General features: G+C 34.9%; 1 protein-coding gene and 1 non-coding gene across 11 annotated transcripts in view; one reads left to right on the forward strand and one right to left on the reverse strand.

Annotated features, from left to right (window-relative positions):
- Nucleotides 1-20,122, reverse strand: part of CSNK1G3 (casein kinase 1 gamma 3) — a 128,359-nt gene that overhangs the window by 59,689 nt on the left and 48,548 nt on the right. For 9 of the 10 annotated variants that reach the window (XR_003004826.1, XR_003004827.1, XR_003004825.1 and 6 more), the window contains exon 4: nucleotides 13,461-13,530. Coding sequence is in view for 1 of the 10 variants with exons in the window: in XM_024757144.1 (XP_024612912.1) it covers nucleotides 13,461-13,530 (70 nt within the window). In the remaining 9 variants the exon portion in view is untranslated. Of the gene's footprint in view, nucleotides 1-13,460; nucleotides 13,531-14,272; nucleotides 14,325-20,122 lie in introns of those variants that run through there. The other variant, XR_003004828.1, reaches the window with a different exon arrangement.
- Nucleotides 5,999-6,105, forward strand: LOC112407784 (U6 spliceosomal RNA). Its single transcript, XR_003004831.1, has one exon. It is a non-coding gene; the product is annotated as a U6 spliceosomal RNA (small nuclear RNA).

The raw sequence follows: 20,122 nt of genomic DNA on the forward strand, positions 1-20,122 counted from the left end.
ATCCAAAATATATAAAGAACACATACAACTCAAAAACAAACAAGTTGATTTAAAAATGGACATTTTTTAATGAATAGACATTTTTCTAAAGAAGACATACAGATGGCCAAAAGGTACATGAAAAGATGTTCAACATCACTAATTATGAGGGAAATGCAAATCAAAACCACAATGAGACATCACCTCACACCTGTCAGAATGGCTATTAGCAAAAAGAAAAAAATTATGAATATTGGAGAAGATGTGGAGAAAAGGAAACCCTTGTACACTGTTGGTGGGACTGAAAATTGGTGCAGCCACCATGGAAAACAGTATAGAGATTCCTCAAAAAATTAAGAATAGAACTCCCATCTGACCCAGCTATTCTGCTTCTAGGTATTATCTGAAGAACACAAAAACAATTTGAAAAGATATATGAACCCCTACGTTTATTGCAGCATTATTTACAACGGTCAAGATATGGAAATAACCTAAGTGTCCATGGGTGCATGAATGGATAAAGAAAATGTGGTACACATACACAAAGGAAAACTACCCCACCACAAAAAAAGAATTAAATCCAATCCTGCCATTTGCGACAACATGGATGGACCCTGAAAGTTTTATGTTAAGTGATGTAAGTTAAGAAAGACAAATACCGTAAAATTTCACTCGTGTGGAACGTAAAAAAACAAATGAACAAACAAAATAAAACAAAAACAAACTCAAAGATACAGAGATCAGATTAGTGTTTACCAAAGGGAAAGGGAGTTGGGTGGAATGGGTGAAATGGGTAAAGGGGGTCAGCTGTATGGTGATGGATGGTAACTAGAAACGTGCTGATGATCACTTTGTAGTGTGTACAGGCATATTTAGGAGATATTTTGGGTTCAGTTCCACACCACCACAATAAAGGGAATACCGAAATAAAGTCAGATGAATTTTTTGGTTTCCTGGTGCATACCAAAGTTTTATTTATACTATACTGTAGTCTATTAAGTGTACAGTAGCATTGTCTAAAAATACCATGTACATACCTTATTAATACCTTAAAAACACTTTATGGCTAAAAATGCTAACCATCATCTGACCCTTCAGTGAGTCATAGTAGTAACATCAAAGATCACTGATCACAGATCACTGTAACAAATATAATAATAATGGAAAAGTTTGAAATACTGTAGATATTACCAAAATGTGACACAGAGACAAGGTGTGAGCAGATGCTGTCGGAAAAATGGCATTGAAGACTTGCTCATTGTAGGGTTGCCATAAACTTTCAATTTGTAAAAAAAAAAAAAAAAATCTGTGAAGCACAATAAAGCAAAGCACAATGAAACAAGGTATGCCTGTACAGATGTCAAATTATAATGCGGCACACCTGAAACTTACAAAACTTAAAAATATTATTCTGGGACTACAAAGAAAAACTTGAATTGGAAAAAGATTTAGACCACATTTATTTAATCCAAGTATTAACTATAACTGAGCAAGTATTTCTCAAATACTCTCCCTAATATTTAAAGTTACAGAGCCTTACTTCTACTCTTTACTATTAACTTCATTGTGGAGCTACTCAGAATTAAGCAAAGTAGAGTTGACCCTTGAAAAACACAGGAGTTAGGGGCAGTGACCCTCCATGCAGTCAAAAATCCATGTATAACTTATAGTCAGCCCTCCATATACATATTTCAGTTCCTCTGTGTCTGTGGTTCCAGATCCTCGGATTCAACCAACCTTATATTGTATAGTACTGTAGTATTTACTATTGAAAAAAATCCATGTATAAGTGAACCCACACTGTTCAAACCCACACTGTTCAAAGGTCAACTGTGTACTATTCAGACTCTGTCACCCTATAAAATAATTTTGGCTTCCTCTCCCTTCCTACCATACGTCCTTAACAGAAGAAATGGATCCATTCTAAGGCTCAGATTTACTCTGCCTTACTGTTTGAGCTTTTCTAAGGCTGCATTTCAAATTTTTCTACCAGTTCTGCTATCCAAATTGCCAACTTTTCCTTCTACCCAACCTTCAAGTCTCCTCTTTTCAAACTTATCTATTAAGCATGACTCAAAATTCATAATTATTCACACAGAATTTCTCAGAGTTGAAGAGATGTAAGCATAAGTAAATCTGATCTGCTGTATTTCATATAAGCCAACTCATTGTTGAGAGAATTACTGTGTACCTAACATGTACATTCAATCAAGCTATACACATAATATAACTTTGGGTTTCTAAAATAACACCAAGAAAAAGATCAATAAAGGGACAAATGAGAACTGCTTCAATTTTCTTCAAAACTTCCTTTCTTTAATGGTTTCAAAGTGTCTCAAAAATATCTATCTCTACCTTACCCAAGATGGCTAAATTCCATAAACAGCATTACATTTCACTGAGTAAATTAAACAGACATTTAGTCTCAAATCCAAATAAAAATACCTCAGCTTTATCACGCAACATAATTTTACCTTAAAACATGACTCAGCACAGATCTTTGGTGAAAAAAAAGACGATTTCACTCTGACTCTTTGAGATACATATTGTTTTATGAGTCAATGAATGCAAAAACTTCTTACATAACTACTAATGTATTTCAACACATATTTTATCATTGAAGTATAGGATCAAGAGTCATATATTTTTTTTTTAAATCAAGAATATAAAGCAAACACTGTAAAGACCAAACTAAAATTTCATTTCCCAGGACAAGTCTGGGCAGTTTTCTAACACTGAGCAAACAAATTAAATTGTTATGAGTTAGGAAAAGTTGCAACTAACAAACAGGGGCTGAGGAGTACCCTAAGCAAACACCAAACAAAACAACCACATCAATATAAATATGATACACAAGAAAGGGGTTTTTCAAAGTGGGAGAGGTGAAGGCCAAGAGGGCAAGAAAGAAGAGAGACTCAGAAAGAAGGCTGAGAACAAAGAGTAATGAATGTTTTAAGTTACCAGCTGTGTCTCTTGATCAAAGTTTTTGGCTACTGAACTGCACGAATGCAATCCAACTCATGGGCAAAAGCAAGCTTTTTTATTTGTTCTTACACCCAGTGAATTTTCAACTATAAACTTTTACTCCACCCAATTCCAATTGTTCTAAGAGTATTTTTGAGACTACTATAAAAAGTCATTGATGGTGAGTTGATGAAAGTTAGTCTGATAGCTTCAAACATCACTAATTTTCAGTGATGCTTATCAGCATCCCCAATATTCAAGACAAGTATATTTTTTCCCCAGAAAAGCTCAAGAATGGGCAAGAATACAAAATTCACACATTATATGAAAATACAATCTCACCATCACTCTCCCAAAATTAATTTAATTGAACACTTCATTTTATATTTCAGCATTCCACTTACGTGACAAAACAACATTAATTAATTAAAGTCAGAAAATAACACTTGGATGCCTAATACTGTCAATACTGCTTGGTACTTCAGTTCCTTATAGGTGGGCAACCGTTAAGCATGTTATTAAAAGAAATATTATCATGATGTTTCTTTCCATTTTCAGGTCCAGTATTGTTCATGTAGGAAGGATTAGAACAACAGTATTAACAGTCTTAACAGGAAATTTAAACTCTACAGATTTGATCAAGAAAAACTAAAATCTGGGACTTCCCTGGTGGTCCAGTGGTTAAGAATCCATCTTGCAATGTAGGGGACGCTGGTCGATCCCTGGTCGGGGAACAAAGATCCCACATGCTGCGGGGCAACTAAGCCTGTACACCACAGCTAGAGAGCCCAAGTACCACACTACAGAGCCCATGCGCCACAACTAGAGAGAAGCCTGCACACCGCAATGGAAGACCCCATGTACTGCAACTAAGACCATTAAAAAAAAAAAAGAAAAACTAAAATCTGATTAGAAATACTAAGTACAGAATTATCACACAGGCTATGTTCTTTTCCAAGGAGGTTTTGCTTTCAGGCATTCTTAACCTTTAGCACAAATGCTTATACTTCTAGCTCAGCAGTTCTCAACACATGGTCCAGAGACACTTAGGGACAGGAGGAGGTGGTCCATGAGACACTTTCAGGAGGGCAGTGACATCAAAATTATTTTTATAATAACACCAAGATGTTATTTATCTTTTTCACTCTCATTCTCTCACAAGTGAAAGTCAAGTTTTCCAGAGGCTACGTGAATGTGATATGGCAATGGATTGAAGGCAGAATCCATTGTTTTTTATTAAGCCAGACATTAAGGAGATGTGCACAACATGTAAAACAAGGCCACTTTTCTCAAATTTGGAAAATAGCGCTAGTTGTGATTTTAAAATACTATTGTTGTTATTTTAAAATGAATACAGCAATATTTTTATATTTGTTTTAATTTCTCATATGGTAAATATCCATAGCTATAACCCACAATAACAAAAGCCCTCTAGGATCCTCAAAAAGTTTTAGGAGTCTAAAAGGATTACGAGACCCAAAAGTTTGAGAATTACTGTTCTGTCCAATTAGGAAGCCCTGATATGAACAAACAGGTGCAATGAGTTCCAAACTTGGTAACAGTCATTCCATTAAAATACCACATCACCCACATTTAGTAATATTCTAGCAATTAACCCCAAATAAAAGGAAAAGCCACCCCACTGTAAAACAGAAGAGTCCTTTCAGTGACAATTCTATTTACACATTTAAAAATTAGTCTTAATTTCAAAGGACATTAAAAAGTAACATCACCTACAAACAAGTAATGTTTATTATAATATATGGAATACTGAATAAATATTATATATTATATATTATTCAGTTTCTATCCTCTTTAGGCATAAACAGTTAAGAAAAAATGGATTCTCTCTTACCATTTTTACCCCCAATCTGCAAGCTTACAAATCTGTTCTTCTCACAATACGCTTCTTTATATTTAAATCAAAAATAAAACATGAAATCATATTATTTTTCATGGCTTTATACTTCTTATGATTACATACGGAATTACAAAAATGATGCTGTATTTCAGAAAATTAAGTCCTTCATCACCATTTAGTTATACCCTATTCAAAAATAAGGTCTGTTTTTTATGTAAGATTACTGTCTATTAATTAATCACTGAAAGTATTAATAGTATAATTACCACACAACATAAACTGTCCTAATACCTGGACCATATAAACCAAATTGAAATCACTATCGGTTAACCTTTCTTTCTTATATTGATAATGCATAGCATTCTTTAAACACACACATTCTCCATAAACTACAAATTTAACAGAAAAATGTTGTACACTTCTATCCAACAGTACCAATATACATATTCACATATAAATTAGTAAAAGTTTCACAATGCATAACTTATAGAAATTCCCATACAGAAAGGCCTCTAAAAAGAGACAGAAATATTACATTCACTTAAGATGTCTTCTAAATGCACTTAAGCTAATACAGAAAAAGGAAGTCTAAGAAGCTGCTATATAAACTGTTGGTTATTTAGGCTGAAATAAGTTTACACTAACCACCATCTCACCTGTATAGTATTCTTCATTATTTTTGTTAAAACCAAAATATAACAGGTAATGTTCTCATTATTTTATTCACTTAACTTTCATGGTTTTAACAATATTTTCTTTCTTTTTTCTCAAAAAGACACTTATAAGATATACAGAAAGAGCAGAATTTCTTAAGTTCTTAAAACATGGTCAGAGAAACTCTAATCTGCCAACTTAATGAATAAAAGAAATTTTAGAAATTATTTAATGCATATACCCATGTTTAAAGGCTTATACTATTACCTACAACCTTTCTCAAAAGTGAACAGTATGATAAAGTGTTCATACAATATGGAATCACCAAAGCCCACTTAGCTAGGAGACAGGGCTAAATACACCAATAAACAAGACATAAACCAAGAAGGCAGAAGGGTCAGTATAAAGAATGAAGAGAAGTTTTTCTAATTCTTAGAAGGCAATACTATGACAAGTGTTAATCTTAGAAACAGCCACTGCTGCTATTATCAAATTATTCTTTAGAACTACAGAGTTCAGGCAACATCAAAAAGTCAAGCCGTGCTCACTTCGGCAGCACATATACTAAAATTGGAACGATACAGAGAAGATCAGCATGGCCCCTGCGCAAGGATGACATGCAAATTCGTGAAGCGTTCCATATCTTTATACACAAAAATAAACTCAAAATGGATTAAAGACCTAAATGTAAGGCCAGACACCATCAAACTCTTAGAGGAAAACATAGGCAGAACACTCTGACTTAAATCACAGCAAGATCCTTTTTGACTCACCTCCTAGAGAAATAGAAATAAAAACAAAAATAAATGGGACCTAATAAAACTTCAAAGCTTTTGCACAGCAAAGGAAACCATAAACAAGACGAAAAGACAACCCTCAGATGGGAGAAAATATTTGCAAATGAAGCAACTGACAAAGGATTCATCTCCAAAACATACAAGCAACTCATGCAGCTCAATATCAAAAAAACAAACAACCCAATCCAAAAATGGGCAGAAGACATAAATAGACATTTCTCCAAAGAAGATATACAGATTGCCAACAAACACATGAAAGAATGCTCAACATCATTAATCATAAGAGAAATGCAAATCAAAACTACAATGAGATATCATCTCACACCGGTCAGAATGGCCATCATCAAAAAATCTACAAACAATAAATGCTGGAGAGGGTGTGTCGAAAAGGGAACCCTCTTGCACTGCTGGTGGGAATGTAAATTGATACAGACACTAGAGAATAGTATGGAGGTTCCTTAAAAAACTAAAAATAGAACTACCATACAACCCAGCAATCCCACTACTGGGCAGATACCCTGAGAAAACCATAATTCAAAAAGAGTCATGTACCAAAATGTTCATTGCAGCTCTATTTACAATAGCAGGACATGGAAGCAACCTAAGTGTCCATCAACAGATGAATGGATAAAGAAGATGCAGCACATATATACAATGGAATATTACTCAGCCATAAAAAGGAACAAAACTGAGTTATTTGTAGTGAGGTGGATGGACCTAGAGACTGTCATACAGAGTGAAGTGAGTCCGAAAGAGAAAAACAAATACCGTATGCTAACACATATATAAGGAATCTAAAAGGAAAAAAAATAATGGTCAGAAGAACCTAGGGGCAAGATGGGAATAAAGATGCAGACCTACTAGAGAATGGACTTGAGGATACGGGAAGGGGGAAGGGTAAGCTGGGACAAAGTGAGAGAGTGGCATGGACACATATACACTACCAAACGTAAAATAGCTAGCTAGTGGGAAGCGGCCGCACAGCACAGGGAGATCAGCTCAGTGCTTTGTGACCACCTACAGCGGTGGGATAGGGAGGTTGGGAGGGAGGGAGATGCAAGAGGGAAGAGATATGGGGACATATGTATAACTGATTCACTTTGTTATAAAGCAGAAACTAACACACCATTGTAAAGCTATTATACTCCAATAGAGATGTTAAAAAAAAAAAAGACAAGCCACTCACTTGAGAAAAAATTATTTAATAATTTAACATATGCACAGTCTCAAATAGTATATTTAACATCATTTCCATAGTTAGAGATCTTCCAAGAATAGTAATTTATGACAGAAAAAAAAAGGTTATTTGACTTTCTGTGATGAAGTATCAGCTGATAAAGAAATTCCAAGGAATAAATGATTGCAAATTAGGTCAATATGGCCTATATAAACCATCTGATGTCAAGGAAATAATTTAAGACACAGAAGCATTATTCGGAATCACAGATCTTCAAAACACTTTTCCCCATACATTGCAAAATATGTCCCATGCATTTTCATGAAGTATCATATCAACAATTCAACTAAACTATTTTTCAAGTAGATTAAAAAAAAACTGAATTAATTCTAATAATTAAAACCCATGCTTCTCTAGAAAGTGATTATTTTTAGGCAGCTGAATTGTACAGTCAGTTAATTTAATAATTACCTGCATATGCCCTTGGTTTATCATTTCTGATCATCTAAAAATTACTCATCACTGACTTTTTTTCCTTCTATTTCTGGATCTCTAAATTTACCTAATCATACAGTGATACAAATGACATTAAAATAAATAAATTTTTGAAATTACATGGTTATGTTTATTTGTCAAAAGTGGAATAAACTCAAAATGTAATAATATGATTTTACATAATATTAATATATCAAACTTTAAACATACAATCACAAAAGCTAAAAAGCTATAGGAAATATTGGAGATTATGTACTGCACCTTCACACCTGATGATAGAAAACAGTCTATTATTCTCATTAAAGAATTTACCATTTCAACCATTTACCAAGGGCTTACAATTGTCAATCATTCTGCTCAGTTTCAAGGATAAAAAGATGATTCTCACTGCCCTCAAAGAGTTCAAATTTTAATGGAGGAGAGAGACATAAGCAAATATAAATATAATATGGTATGATGAAAGAAAATGAAGATGTATTCAAAATAATTTCAAGTCAAAGAAGAAGCTTTTTGTGGAATGAAAGAGATACCAGAAAATGTACTGCAAAAGAGGAGATACTTTGGGGACTGAAGAAAGAAGAAATTCATCGAGAAAGAAAGACATTCCAGAAAGAAGAATACGGATATATGAAAATAATAAGATCTATTCAGAGAACACTAAGTTTAGTGCAACTAAAAAGTGGGTCGAATAGAAAGAGAAAGAAATGTGAACTTTATACTAAATGACAAGTCTCTAAGAGGAATGTAGGGAAGAAGGAAGTGAGATGCACAAAAAGAAGCCCAATTCAAAAAATAGGTGACAATGAAGACTGGGAGAAGAGAATGAAGTCAACAGATCTCTTAAGAGACATAACTGACGGACCTTTTTGATGATTATCCCAAAAAGTCAAAATTAAAGGTGACTAACACTTTCAGCTTGAATGGGTGAGCCACTAATGGAACAAGATAATCCAGAAAAACAAACAGGTCTTTTGGAAGAGAGAGAAATCATTGGAAAAGTAAGGGGAAAGAAGATAGGGAGAAAAATTCTGGGTATATAGAATTGCTGATTCTAGTAGAGACATACATGTATGACTAGATTTTAAGAATGAAGGCTGGGATAAAGAATTGGAAATTATCCTTATATAGATGGTAATCTCATCCTTTCCTTCCTCCCTCCTGTTACAAAAAAATCCAGAATCATAAAAATGAAAGCCACGTACGAAAAACAGAAGGAAGAAGCTAGAGCGAGCCTGATTCCTTACTTCTGTGTAGCCATATCAATCCTACAATTGTCTACTTCAGGACTCCTTGTTTATTTTTCCTCACATAACATTGCTTTACTTGTTTAAGCTACTGCTGTCATGATTTTTGATACTGACAGTCAAATTTATTCCTACCCAATGCAGTGGTCATCATGGTTTTGCCTATGTTCCTCTTCTCTTGACACTCTCTAAACTCTCCTATGGGAGACCTCATCCATTCCCTTAGCTTTAAAAACCACCTATGTGTTGATGACTCCCAAATCTAGATCTTCATTTTACTCAATAAATGCTGAGTGGGTATTACAAAACAAGACCATTTGAAACATTAAATTTTTGCTATCAGAGAAAGTGATAAAGTATAAAACAATAATCCTATGGAAAGCTATAAATAATATAAGGAGTCAACCCTCATACGCACACTGCAGTAAAGCTGCACAGTCCTACTGTATATATGTAACAGATTCAGTGAACAAATAAGAGAGAAAAGTGGGATACTGCCAGGGAGGTTAGATAAGGAGAAAGACTTACAGGAGAATCAAAACCTAGAGAGTAGAACTAGATAAACTGTCTATTATTTCACAGATATTTCAGTAAATAATTCTAAATAAATCTGTTTTAATTTGTTTCTGCTGTGGCAAAATATACATAATAGAAAATTTATCATTTTAACCATTTTTAAATGTACAGTTCAGTGGCATCACGTATAGTCACATTGTCGTGCAACCACCACCACTATCCACCTCCAGAACTCTTTCATCATCCCAGACTGAAACTCTATACCCATTAAACAATATTTTCCCACTCCCCTCTCCTCTCAGCCCCTGGCAACCACCATTCTGAATTCCGTCTCTATGAATCTGACTACTCTGGGTATCTCAAAGTGTGAAATCACACAGCATTTGTCCTTTTGTGACTAGCTTACTTCATTTAGCATAACGTTCTCAAGGTTCCTCTATACTGTAGCACGTGTCAGAATTTCCTTCCTTTTTAGGGCTGAATAATATTCCCTTCTATGTATAAAACCACACTTTGTATATCCGTTCAAAGTTGTTTCCACCTTTTGGCTATTGCAAATCACACTGCTATGAACATGGGTGTACAACTATCTGTTTAAGTCCCTGCTTTCAGTTCTTTTATGCATATAATTAGAAGTGGAACTGCTGAATCAAATGGTAATTCTATGTTTAATTTTTTGACGAACAGTCGTACTGTTTTCCACAGCAGCTGCAGCAATCCACATTCCCACCAGTAATGCACAAAGATTCCAATTTCTCCATATTCACACCAACACTAGCTGTTTACTGGTTTTCGGTTTGCTTTCCTTTATTTAGTTAATAACAGCCACCCTAATGGGTGTGAAGTGGTATGTCTTTGTGGTTTTGACTTACATTTTCCTAGTGATTTGTGATATTCAGCATCTTTTCATGTGCTTATTGGCTATTTGTATATCTATCTTCTTTAGAAAAATGTCTATTCAAGTTCTGTGCCCACTTTAAAGTTGGATCGTTTGTATTTTTGCTGTTGAGTTTTAGGACTTCTTTATATATTCTGAATATTGATTAAATATATCTATTTTTTAAATTTATTTTTGGCTGCACTGGGTCTTCATTGCTGTGCGCGGGCTTTCTTTAGTTGCGGAGAGCGGGGGCTACTCTTTGTTGTGCTGCGCGGGCTTCTCATGGCGGTGGCTTCTCTTGTTGCAGAGCACAGGCTCTAGAGTGCGGGCTCAGTAGTTGCGGCACACGGGCTTAGTTGCTCCGCAGCATGTGGCATCTTCCCGGACCAGGGCTCAAACCCATGTCCCCTGCACTGGCAGGTGAATTCTTAACCACTGCGTCACCAGGGAAGCCCAGTATATCTATTTTTAAAGAGAACACTAACAAGCAAGTTGCTACTTAAATGAAACTTACAATATCATAAAAGAATTATAGATTAAATTACTATGAATGCCCCACTTATGATTAAGAGCAGTCTGAAAATACAATCCTTTCAAGTAGCAATTCCAAAATCAAATAATTTTTAAGTCATCAGTCTCTCCTCAAAACAATTAAACACTCTTGTTTTTCTATAAAGCTCACATGAGTACGCAAAAATGTTTTTAAAATTCATGATCGATAAAAACACTAACAAGTAACTAAAATTCACGATTCATGTGAAACACTCAAAACTACACACACCTGTCAGAGTTTCAGAGCCACCATTACACACACCTTCAAGCAATAACACTCATATTTCAATTTATGTAAGTGCTATGCCCTGGAGTACGCACCCTTATATATGCAGACTAAATGACAGTCCCTGGAGTCATGGGGCACAACAGCCCTTTGGCATTCAAGTGCTAACAGATGTATGTTCCACTTTATTATCACTATCCCTGACATAAATTTTAAAGTTAAAAAAAGTAAAGAATATAATAATAAAAGTAAGTGCACCATGGTATTCAATTCAATGACTCCCTAAACTCCAAATTAACTTATTCGTTCTTATCCAATTAAAGTATTCAATCCTATTTTTCCAAATGATAGTTTTACGACTTAAGTAGATAGATCTCTTATTTTCATCTCCCCAGCATCCAATCTTCCTTCTTCTGTTAACACCTCAATTTCCCATTAGACAACACCTCTCCCCATTCTCAGTCCCTGAACTTCACAGGTAGTGCCTGAGATGAGTAAGTCTGGGCAATCAAATTCAGTGATTAAATCATTAGACACAAAATAAGACAGTAAGGTTCAGTCCTAGAACTTTTGCTGAAATTTTTAGTTAACAGATACTTTTAAAATTGCTAAGCTGGGCTGTTGGTAAGCACCTTTGCCATCTCATAAGAAGGGCCAATCAGAGAAAAAAGCTTACACACACACAAAAAGGCAGAGCATAAAGACAAACTCAACAATGTCCCTGATGACAGTACTGCAATGTCTTATAGATAAGTCCTTTCCCTGAATTTACAGTACATAAGTCAATAACTCCTTTTTTTTTTTTTTTCCACTTAGCTTCTTAGGGCTTTCTGTCACTTGCCAGTCCTAACTAATATGTATGGTTTCACATATAATTGTGTCCCCTTATCATTTATATCTCAGTTGTCAGTGATAATTTTGATAAGTCCTGGAGGCCTGTATCAGACTTAAACATGCATTATAGAACGTTTATAATGATAAAACATTACGAAATGTCAACTTATTGTCCCCACAATGACTACTCATTCGAAAGTATGCTCTTAGAAAAAAAAAGAATGCAAAATTGATAATGTATTAAAAAATGTACAACTCTACCAAGTAGAATGTAAACATGTGCTTACAAAAAACACATCAAAAAATTCCATTTTATTAAATCTGGGGAAACAAAATATCCCTACTTGATAAGAAACTGTATGTATAAAATCATTACAGTTAGAATAGTAGTGAACAGAAAAAGTGGAGTTGAGAGAAACATTAACATAAAGTAAATGCAACGAAAAATGGGAAATTTTCTCATTAGTTTTTCCCAATGGCACAAAATATCCATTCTCACTTAGATTTAGAGTTTATGTAAAAATATACCTGTATTAATTTCCTACAGCCCCTGTAATTACTACACACCTGTAGCTTAAAATAACAAAAATTTATTTCTCACAGTTCTGGAGGCCAAACATTTGAAATCAGTTTCAACAGGCTGAATCAAGGAGGTTCTATAGGACAATCCTATACCAGGTTTTCATGGCTGCCAGCATTCCTTGGCTTATGGCTATATCACTCCAATCTTGGCCTCTGTAGCCACTTTGCCTTTTCTTCTTCTGTGTACGTTAATGGTTCTTCTGACTCTCTTTTACAAGGACATTTGTGACTGCATTTAGGGGCCACCCAGATAACCCAGAATAACCTCCTGATCTCAAGATCCTTAACTTAATCATACCTGTGAAGCCTTTACTATAAGGTAACATTTACAGATTCCAGGGATTATGATATGGATATTTTTTATGCAGCCATTTTTCAGCCTACCACCATGTCATAAATCATTTCAATAACTATAATACCACCAAAAAGGCTAAGCACCTGGAAACTATATGCACCTTATATTCTCAAATTAAATTTTTTTACAATGTTCTCTATTTATATTAGTACCAACACAAAAAGCTCCAAAAATGTCATATTTAGAATAAAAAGGGAAGACTGTAGTAAGAAAATATCTACTAAGCATTGCCTTAAGAAGTGATTAATATTAACTAAATTTAACATACTATTCTTTGAAACCACAGAGTTCTTATCATGACAATCCGTTTTATTACAAATTAAAAAATTAATATAAGACTTTACCTCCAGATCCTAACTGCTTGTAGAATCTGTATTCCAAATGTAGTTGTGGTGCTCTGGATTTCATGGGCTCCTAATTAAAAAAAAAAAAAGCAACAACAAAAAATATTTAAGTTATTAAAATATCACTAGGCCCCAATTCCAAATTTATAAATCTTGGTGTCAACTTTTTTTTTTTTGGTATTCCAAGCATTGTTCTTTATAATATTTCAACGTTTCGCCTTGATTAAAATACAATCTGAGACAGAGTAAAACTGTGTTCAACAATTTCCACAAATACATATAGTATCCATACATATGGAAAGACCCACCTCAATAAAGCAAAAAAATATTTAATATTTCAAACATTCAGAAGCATATGAATGCATTAGAAAAGGTCTTTAAAAGCTACATAATAAACCAGTAGTTAACTCAGGAGAGGGATCTAGCTTTGAGTAAGGTCAAAGGTGAATTTTTAATTTCTGTTGATTTTTTTATTAAAGATCAAAATATATATATATTTTTTTTTAGACAGTAAATATGGTCTATTTTTGCTTCTTTCCAATAAAATACATTTGATCACTTTTTTTTATACAGCAGGTTCTCATTAGTCATCCATTTTATACACATTAGTGTATACATGTCAATCCCAATAGCCCAATTCAACACACCACCACCACCACCCGCCCGCTGCTTTCCCCCCTTGGTGTGCATACGTTTATTCTCTATATCTGTGTCTCAATTTCTGCCCTGAAAACCGGTTCATCCGTACCATTTTTCTAGGTTCCACATATATGCGTTAATATACGATATTTGTTTTTCTCTTTCTGACTTACTTCACTCTGTATGACAGTCTCTAGATCCATCCACGTCTCAACAAATGACCCAATTTCGTTCCTTTTTATGGCTGAGTAATATTCCATTGTATATATGTACCACATCTTCTTTATCCATTCGTCTGTCGATGGGCATTTAGGTTGCTTCCATGACCTGGCTATTGTAAATAGTGCTGCAATGAACATTGGGGTGCATGTGCCTTTTTGGGTTTTTTTTAACATCTTTATTAGGGTATAATTGCTTTACAATGGTGTGTCAGTCTCTGCTTTATAACAAAGTGAATCAGTTATACACATACATATGTCCCTATATCTCTTCCCTCTTGCATCTCCCTCCCTCCCACCCTCCCTATCCCACCCCTCTAGGTGGCCACAAAGCACCAAGCTGATCTCCCTGTGCTATGCGGCTTACGGTTGGTAGTGTATATATGTCCATGCCACTCTCTCATTTTGTCCCAGCTTACCCTTCTCCCTCCCCGTATCCTCAAGTCTATTCTCTAGTAGGTCTGCATCTTTATTCCCGCCTTGCCCCTAGGTTCTTCTGACCATTTTCTTTTTCTTTTTTTATTTAGATTCCATATATATGTGTTAGTATACGGTATTTGTTTTTCTCTTTCTGACTTACTTCACTCTGTATGACAGTCTCTAGGTCCATCCACCTCACTACAGATAACTCAGTTTCATTCCTTTTTATGGCTGAGTAACATTCCATTGTATATATGTGCCACATCTTCTTTTGATGGACTCTTAGGTTGCTTACATGTCCTGGTAAATAGAGCTGCAATGAACATTTTGGTACATGACTCTTTTTGAATTATGGTTTTCTCAGGGTATATGCCCAGTAGTGGGATTGCTGGATCATATGGAAATTCTATTTTTACTTTTTAAGGAACCTCCATACTGTTCTCCATAGTGGCTGTATCAATTTACATTCCCACCAACAGTGCAAGAGGGCTCCCTTTTCTCCACATGCTCTCCAGCATTTGTCATTTGTAGATTTTCAGATGAAGCTCATTCTAACTGGTGTGATTTGCATTGTAGTTCTGTAGCTTTGATTTGCATTTCTCTAATAATTAGTGATGTTGAGCAGCTTTTCATGTGCTTCTTGGCCATATGTATGTCTTCTTTGGAGAAATGTCTACTTAGGTCTTCTGCCCATTTTTGGATTGGGTTGTTTGTTTTTTTAATATAGAGCTGCATGAGCTGTTTATATATTTCGGAGATTAATCCTTTGTCCATTGATTCGTTTGCAAATATTTTCTCCCATCCTGAGGGTTGTCTTTTCGTCTTGTTTATGGTTTCCTTTGCTGTGCAAAAGCTTTTAAGTTTCATTAGGTCCCATTTGTTTATTTTTGTTTGTATTTCCATTATTCTAGGAGGTGGATCAAAAAAGATCTTGCTGTGATCTATGTCAAAGAGTGTTCTTCCTATGGTTTCCTCTAAGATTTTAGTAGTGTCCGGACTTACATTTAGGTCTCAAATCCATTTTGAGTTTATTTTTGAGTATGGTGTTAGGGAGTGTTCTAATTTCATTCTTTTACATGTAGCTGTCCAGTTTCCCCAGCACCACTTACTGAAGAGACTGTCTTTTCTTCATTGTATATCCTTGCCTCCTTTGTCATAGATTAGTTGACCATAGTTGCGTGGGTTAACCTCTGGGCTTTCTACCTGTTCCATTGACTATGTTCCTGTTTTTCTTCCAGTACCATACTGTCTTGATTACTGTAGATTTGTAGTATAGTCTTAAGCCAGGGAGTCTGATTCCTCTAGCTCCGTTTTTTTCCCTCAAGACTGCTTTGGCTATTCAGGGTCTTTTGTGTCTCCATACAAATTTTAAGGTTTTCTGTTCTAGTTCCATAAAAAAATGCCATTGGTAATTTGATAGGGATTGCATTGAATCTGTAGATTGCTTTGGGTAGTATAGTCATTTTCACAATATTGATTCTTCCAAACGATATGTATGTTCCTATGACCATTTTCTTAATTGTTTTGAGTTTGTTTTTGTAGGTTCTTTTCTTCCCTTGTGTTTCCCACTTACAGAAGTTTCTTTAGAATTTGTTGTAGAGCTGGTTTGGAGGTGCTGAATTCTTTAGCTTTAGCTTGTCTGTAAAGCTTTTGATTTCTCCATCGAAGCTGAATGAGCTCCTTGCCAGGTAGTCTTGGTTGTAGGTTCTTCCCTTTCATCACTTTAAGTATATCATGCCACTTCCCTTCTGGCTTGTACAGTTTCTGCTGAGAAATCAGCTTTTAACTTTATGGGAGTTAGGGTGGCTCTTTCCTTTCCCATGTTAGGGAAGTTTTCAACTATAATCTCTTCAAATATTTTCTCAGGTCCTTTCTCTCTCTCTTCTCCTTCTGGGACCCCTACAGTATGAATATTTTTGTGTTTAATGTTGTCCCAGAGGTCTCTTAGGCTGTCTTCATTTCCTCTCATTCTTTTTTCTTTATTCTGTTCCACAGCAGTGAATTCCACCATTCTGTCTTCCAGGTCACTTATCCGTTCTTCTGCCTCAGTTATTCTGCTATTGATTCCTTCTACTGTAGTTTTCATTTCAGTTATTGTATTGTTCATCTCTGTTTGTTTGTTCTTTAATTCTTCTAGGTGTTTTTTAAACATTTCTTGCATCTTCTCGATCTTTGCCTCCATTCTTTTTCCGAGGTCCTGGATCATCTTCACTATCATTATTCTGAATTCTTTTTCTGGAAGGCTGCCTATCTCCACTTCATTTAGTTGTTTTTGTGGGAGTTTATCTTGTTCCTTCATCTGGTACATAGCCCCCTGCCTTTTCATCTTGTCTATCCTTCTGTGAATGTGGTTTTTGTTCCACAGGCTGCAAGATTGTAGTTCTTCTTGCTTCTGCTGTCTGTCCTCTGGTGGATGAGGCTATCATGGAGGCTTGTGCAGGTTTCCTGATGGGAGGGACTCTCAACTCTTGTATAATGTAATAATCTATTAGTCATCTTTGTCTCCCTAAGGTTAAATCCAGATAGTCAACTTTAAGCGCAGCGTAAAATAAATTAATGCCATAAATGTATACAAGGTTAAGTGGCTATTAGATCAAGCATTAGGGAAATCTGTGTTTGACTCTTTGACCCTGAAGAAGAGTATACTGTGAACATTCATGACTAGAATGGTGGCCCTGATTCTATTTCTCCTGTTTCCAGGAATTCACCTCTAAACTAAATATTTCTAATGTAAAGAAAAGTAAGAAATTACAGAAAAGTAAGAAAGAACAAAGACGGAGATAGGAAAATTCTGATAGTAGCAACAACATATATTTTTTTAATTTTTAGCTGGAGTACAGCTTACAATAAAACACACAGTTCCTAAGTATTAGGCCCATGAGCTTTGTAAATTGTATATATCCCTGCAACCACCATCTCAAAAAACCTTTAGCCTCTAAAGTTTAGAGCATTTCCATCACCCTTCTCTCAGAGATAATCACTTTTGGACTTCTATCACCCTTGGATTTGTTTTGTCCGTTGTTGGATTTCATACAAATGACATTATACAATGTATGTTTTATATGTATGTGTCTGGCTTTTTTCCTTCAATATAATGTTTTTGAGATTTTTACAGTCACACACACACACACACACACAGAGAGAACATAAACAGAAGCAAAATAGATTTAACATATAAGAAATAATAAATGTGTGAAAATATTTGCAGGAAACAAAACTGTAACAGAGTAATAACACAGGAAAATTGAACAAGATTCAACAGGAAAGTACAGCAAGGTAATAAAATTTAAACAAAACCAACAAAACTTCAAGAAGTACAAAAAAACTACAATAACAAAATTTAAAACTAATCTACCAGCACATTAACACAACAGAAAAGAGAATTTGGAAATTGGGAGATAGAAAAATGTCTGAAGAATGAGAAAATTTTGTAGACTGCATCTATATAAAGTATACAAAATGCATTATGAAGGAGGAAAAATAGAAAATATAGGAAAAAGATTAGAGATCCAGACAATATAATGTGAAGGTCTAATATGCATCTGATAAGTGTCTTGAGAGAAAAGTGAGCAGAGGCAATAACTGAAGAAATAAATGCAAGAACTGATGAAAGATAAACCAGAGATTCAAGAGGAATGTGAATCCCAAACAGAATAACTAAAATATTTATACTAAGATATATCGTAATGAAAGAACCAACGACAGACTTCAGATAAAAACCTGTAAAGTCCCAGTGGAACAATCATAAAGATTATTATAAGAGAAAACAATCAGCTTAGTTCTTGAGAGGCAGAATGGTAGGGTACAACTCTAGTTAAAAGCATAGGCACTGAAACTAAATTGTATTGGGTTTGAATCCTAAATTCACTACTTACTAGCTGTTGTAGAGACTTTGGCAAGTTACTTAATCTTTATGTACTTTTCAGTTCCCTCATCTACGAAAGAGGGATAGAATATTTTTTCTCATTTTGTTTATATATACATATATATGACTTAAAATAGCTCCTTCCACATAGTGGAATTCTTCAGTATATAACCGTAAGATATAATAAAAGATGCCCACTCAGGCAATCACAAGTAAAATTAAATACATAACTTATTCAATCACTAATATTCCCTAGGTAAAAACAGAAACCCAGATCTAACTTAGTTGAGGCAGTTCTTTACTAGCAGTAAAATTTTATTGTGCCACCATATAACAAAAGTCACCTCACCACAGGATGAATTTTTCATTATTCATGAACAACGGGTTACTATGTAACTACAAACAACAAGATATGAGGGTGGTGGCTGAGGTCAAATTTAACAAATTACCTTGAAACAAATGATCAATATGAACTAGGGTAACATTAAATAAATGTGAAAACCTTTATAGGAGATAACAGAGCTAAAAGTAGTCCCTGAAGTTTGCTCTCTGAACACCACTGTCAACAAATAATACCTTTATTTGTACCAACGTACAAAAATAAGATAGCACTGAAGGTATACAGACATAACATTTTCAAGTGGTTACTTTTTAGGCAGGTTCTGAACAAAATTATATTATTTTCTATAAACAGAGACAATAGATACAAACATAAGATACAAAAGTATATATAAGGACACTTTATATATATATAATACATACACATACACACACACACACACACACACACAAATATTTAGTAAACTAAGTACCGAACCATGGTCCAACAGTTTATGTTAAAAATTTTCTGCCCTGCCAATATATTTTTTGGATGAATCTGAGGCAAGCATGACTCTATACCACACGTCAACCTCAAAATACCACAAAGGGATCCAAAAATATTCCCAGTTCTCCCAAAGAATACCAAATAACCACAATTTTTATATGTAGTCCTGATCACTGTGAATGTCTGCCCACCAAAAAAAAGAAGAAAAATAAGGGGATAGTGATATGGCATGAAGGTAAACTAAAAAAAGTGACTTATGTGTGTATACATAAGAAGGCTAAAAGATGACATAATACATGTTTACTAAGGCATCAAAGATGTCAACAGGGTAAACAAGTTCCAAATCTGAAAATAACAGAACCTAAGGGTCACCAGTTAATGACTGAAATGGACAAGTAAAGGTCAGCCTAGAGGGGCTCCTATTTTGACACAATGGTTTATTTGCCCTAACATCAGTTAAATATCTGATAGATATCTGAAGCTACTCACTACAGGCCATCAATAACACAGAACATGGGTGTTGCCACACTTCCATCCTTGTGTGCCACCCCAACTCCCAACACCGTACAACATCTAGATCCCAGACCACTGCCTAGAACATGGGAAAAGAGAGAAATCCAAAGAAAAAGTCAGCAGTGCCCATTCCCTGCATCCTGGGCCTCCCTATTGTGATTCACACAAACTAACTCCCCCC

Source organism: Neophocaena asiaeorientalis, unplaced genomic scaffold, assembly GCF_003031525.2.
Source record: "Neophocaena asiaeorientalis asiaeorientalis breed wild unplaced genomic scaffold, Neophocaena_asiaeorientalis_V1.1 scaffold149, whole genome shotgun sequence".
In the NCBI taxonomy this organism is placed as follows: domain Eukaryota; kingdom Metazoa; phylum Chordata; class Mammalia; order Artiodactyla; family Phocoenidae; genus Neophocaena; species Neophocaena asiaeorientalis.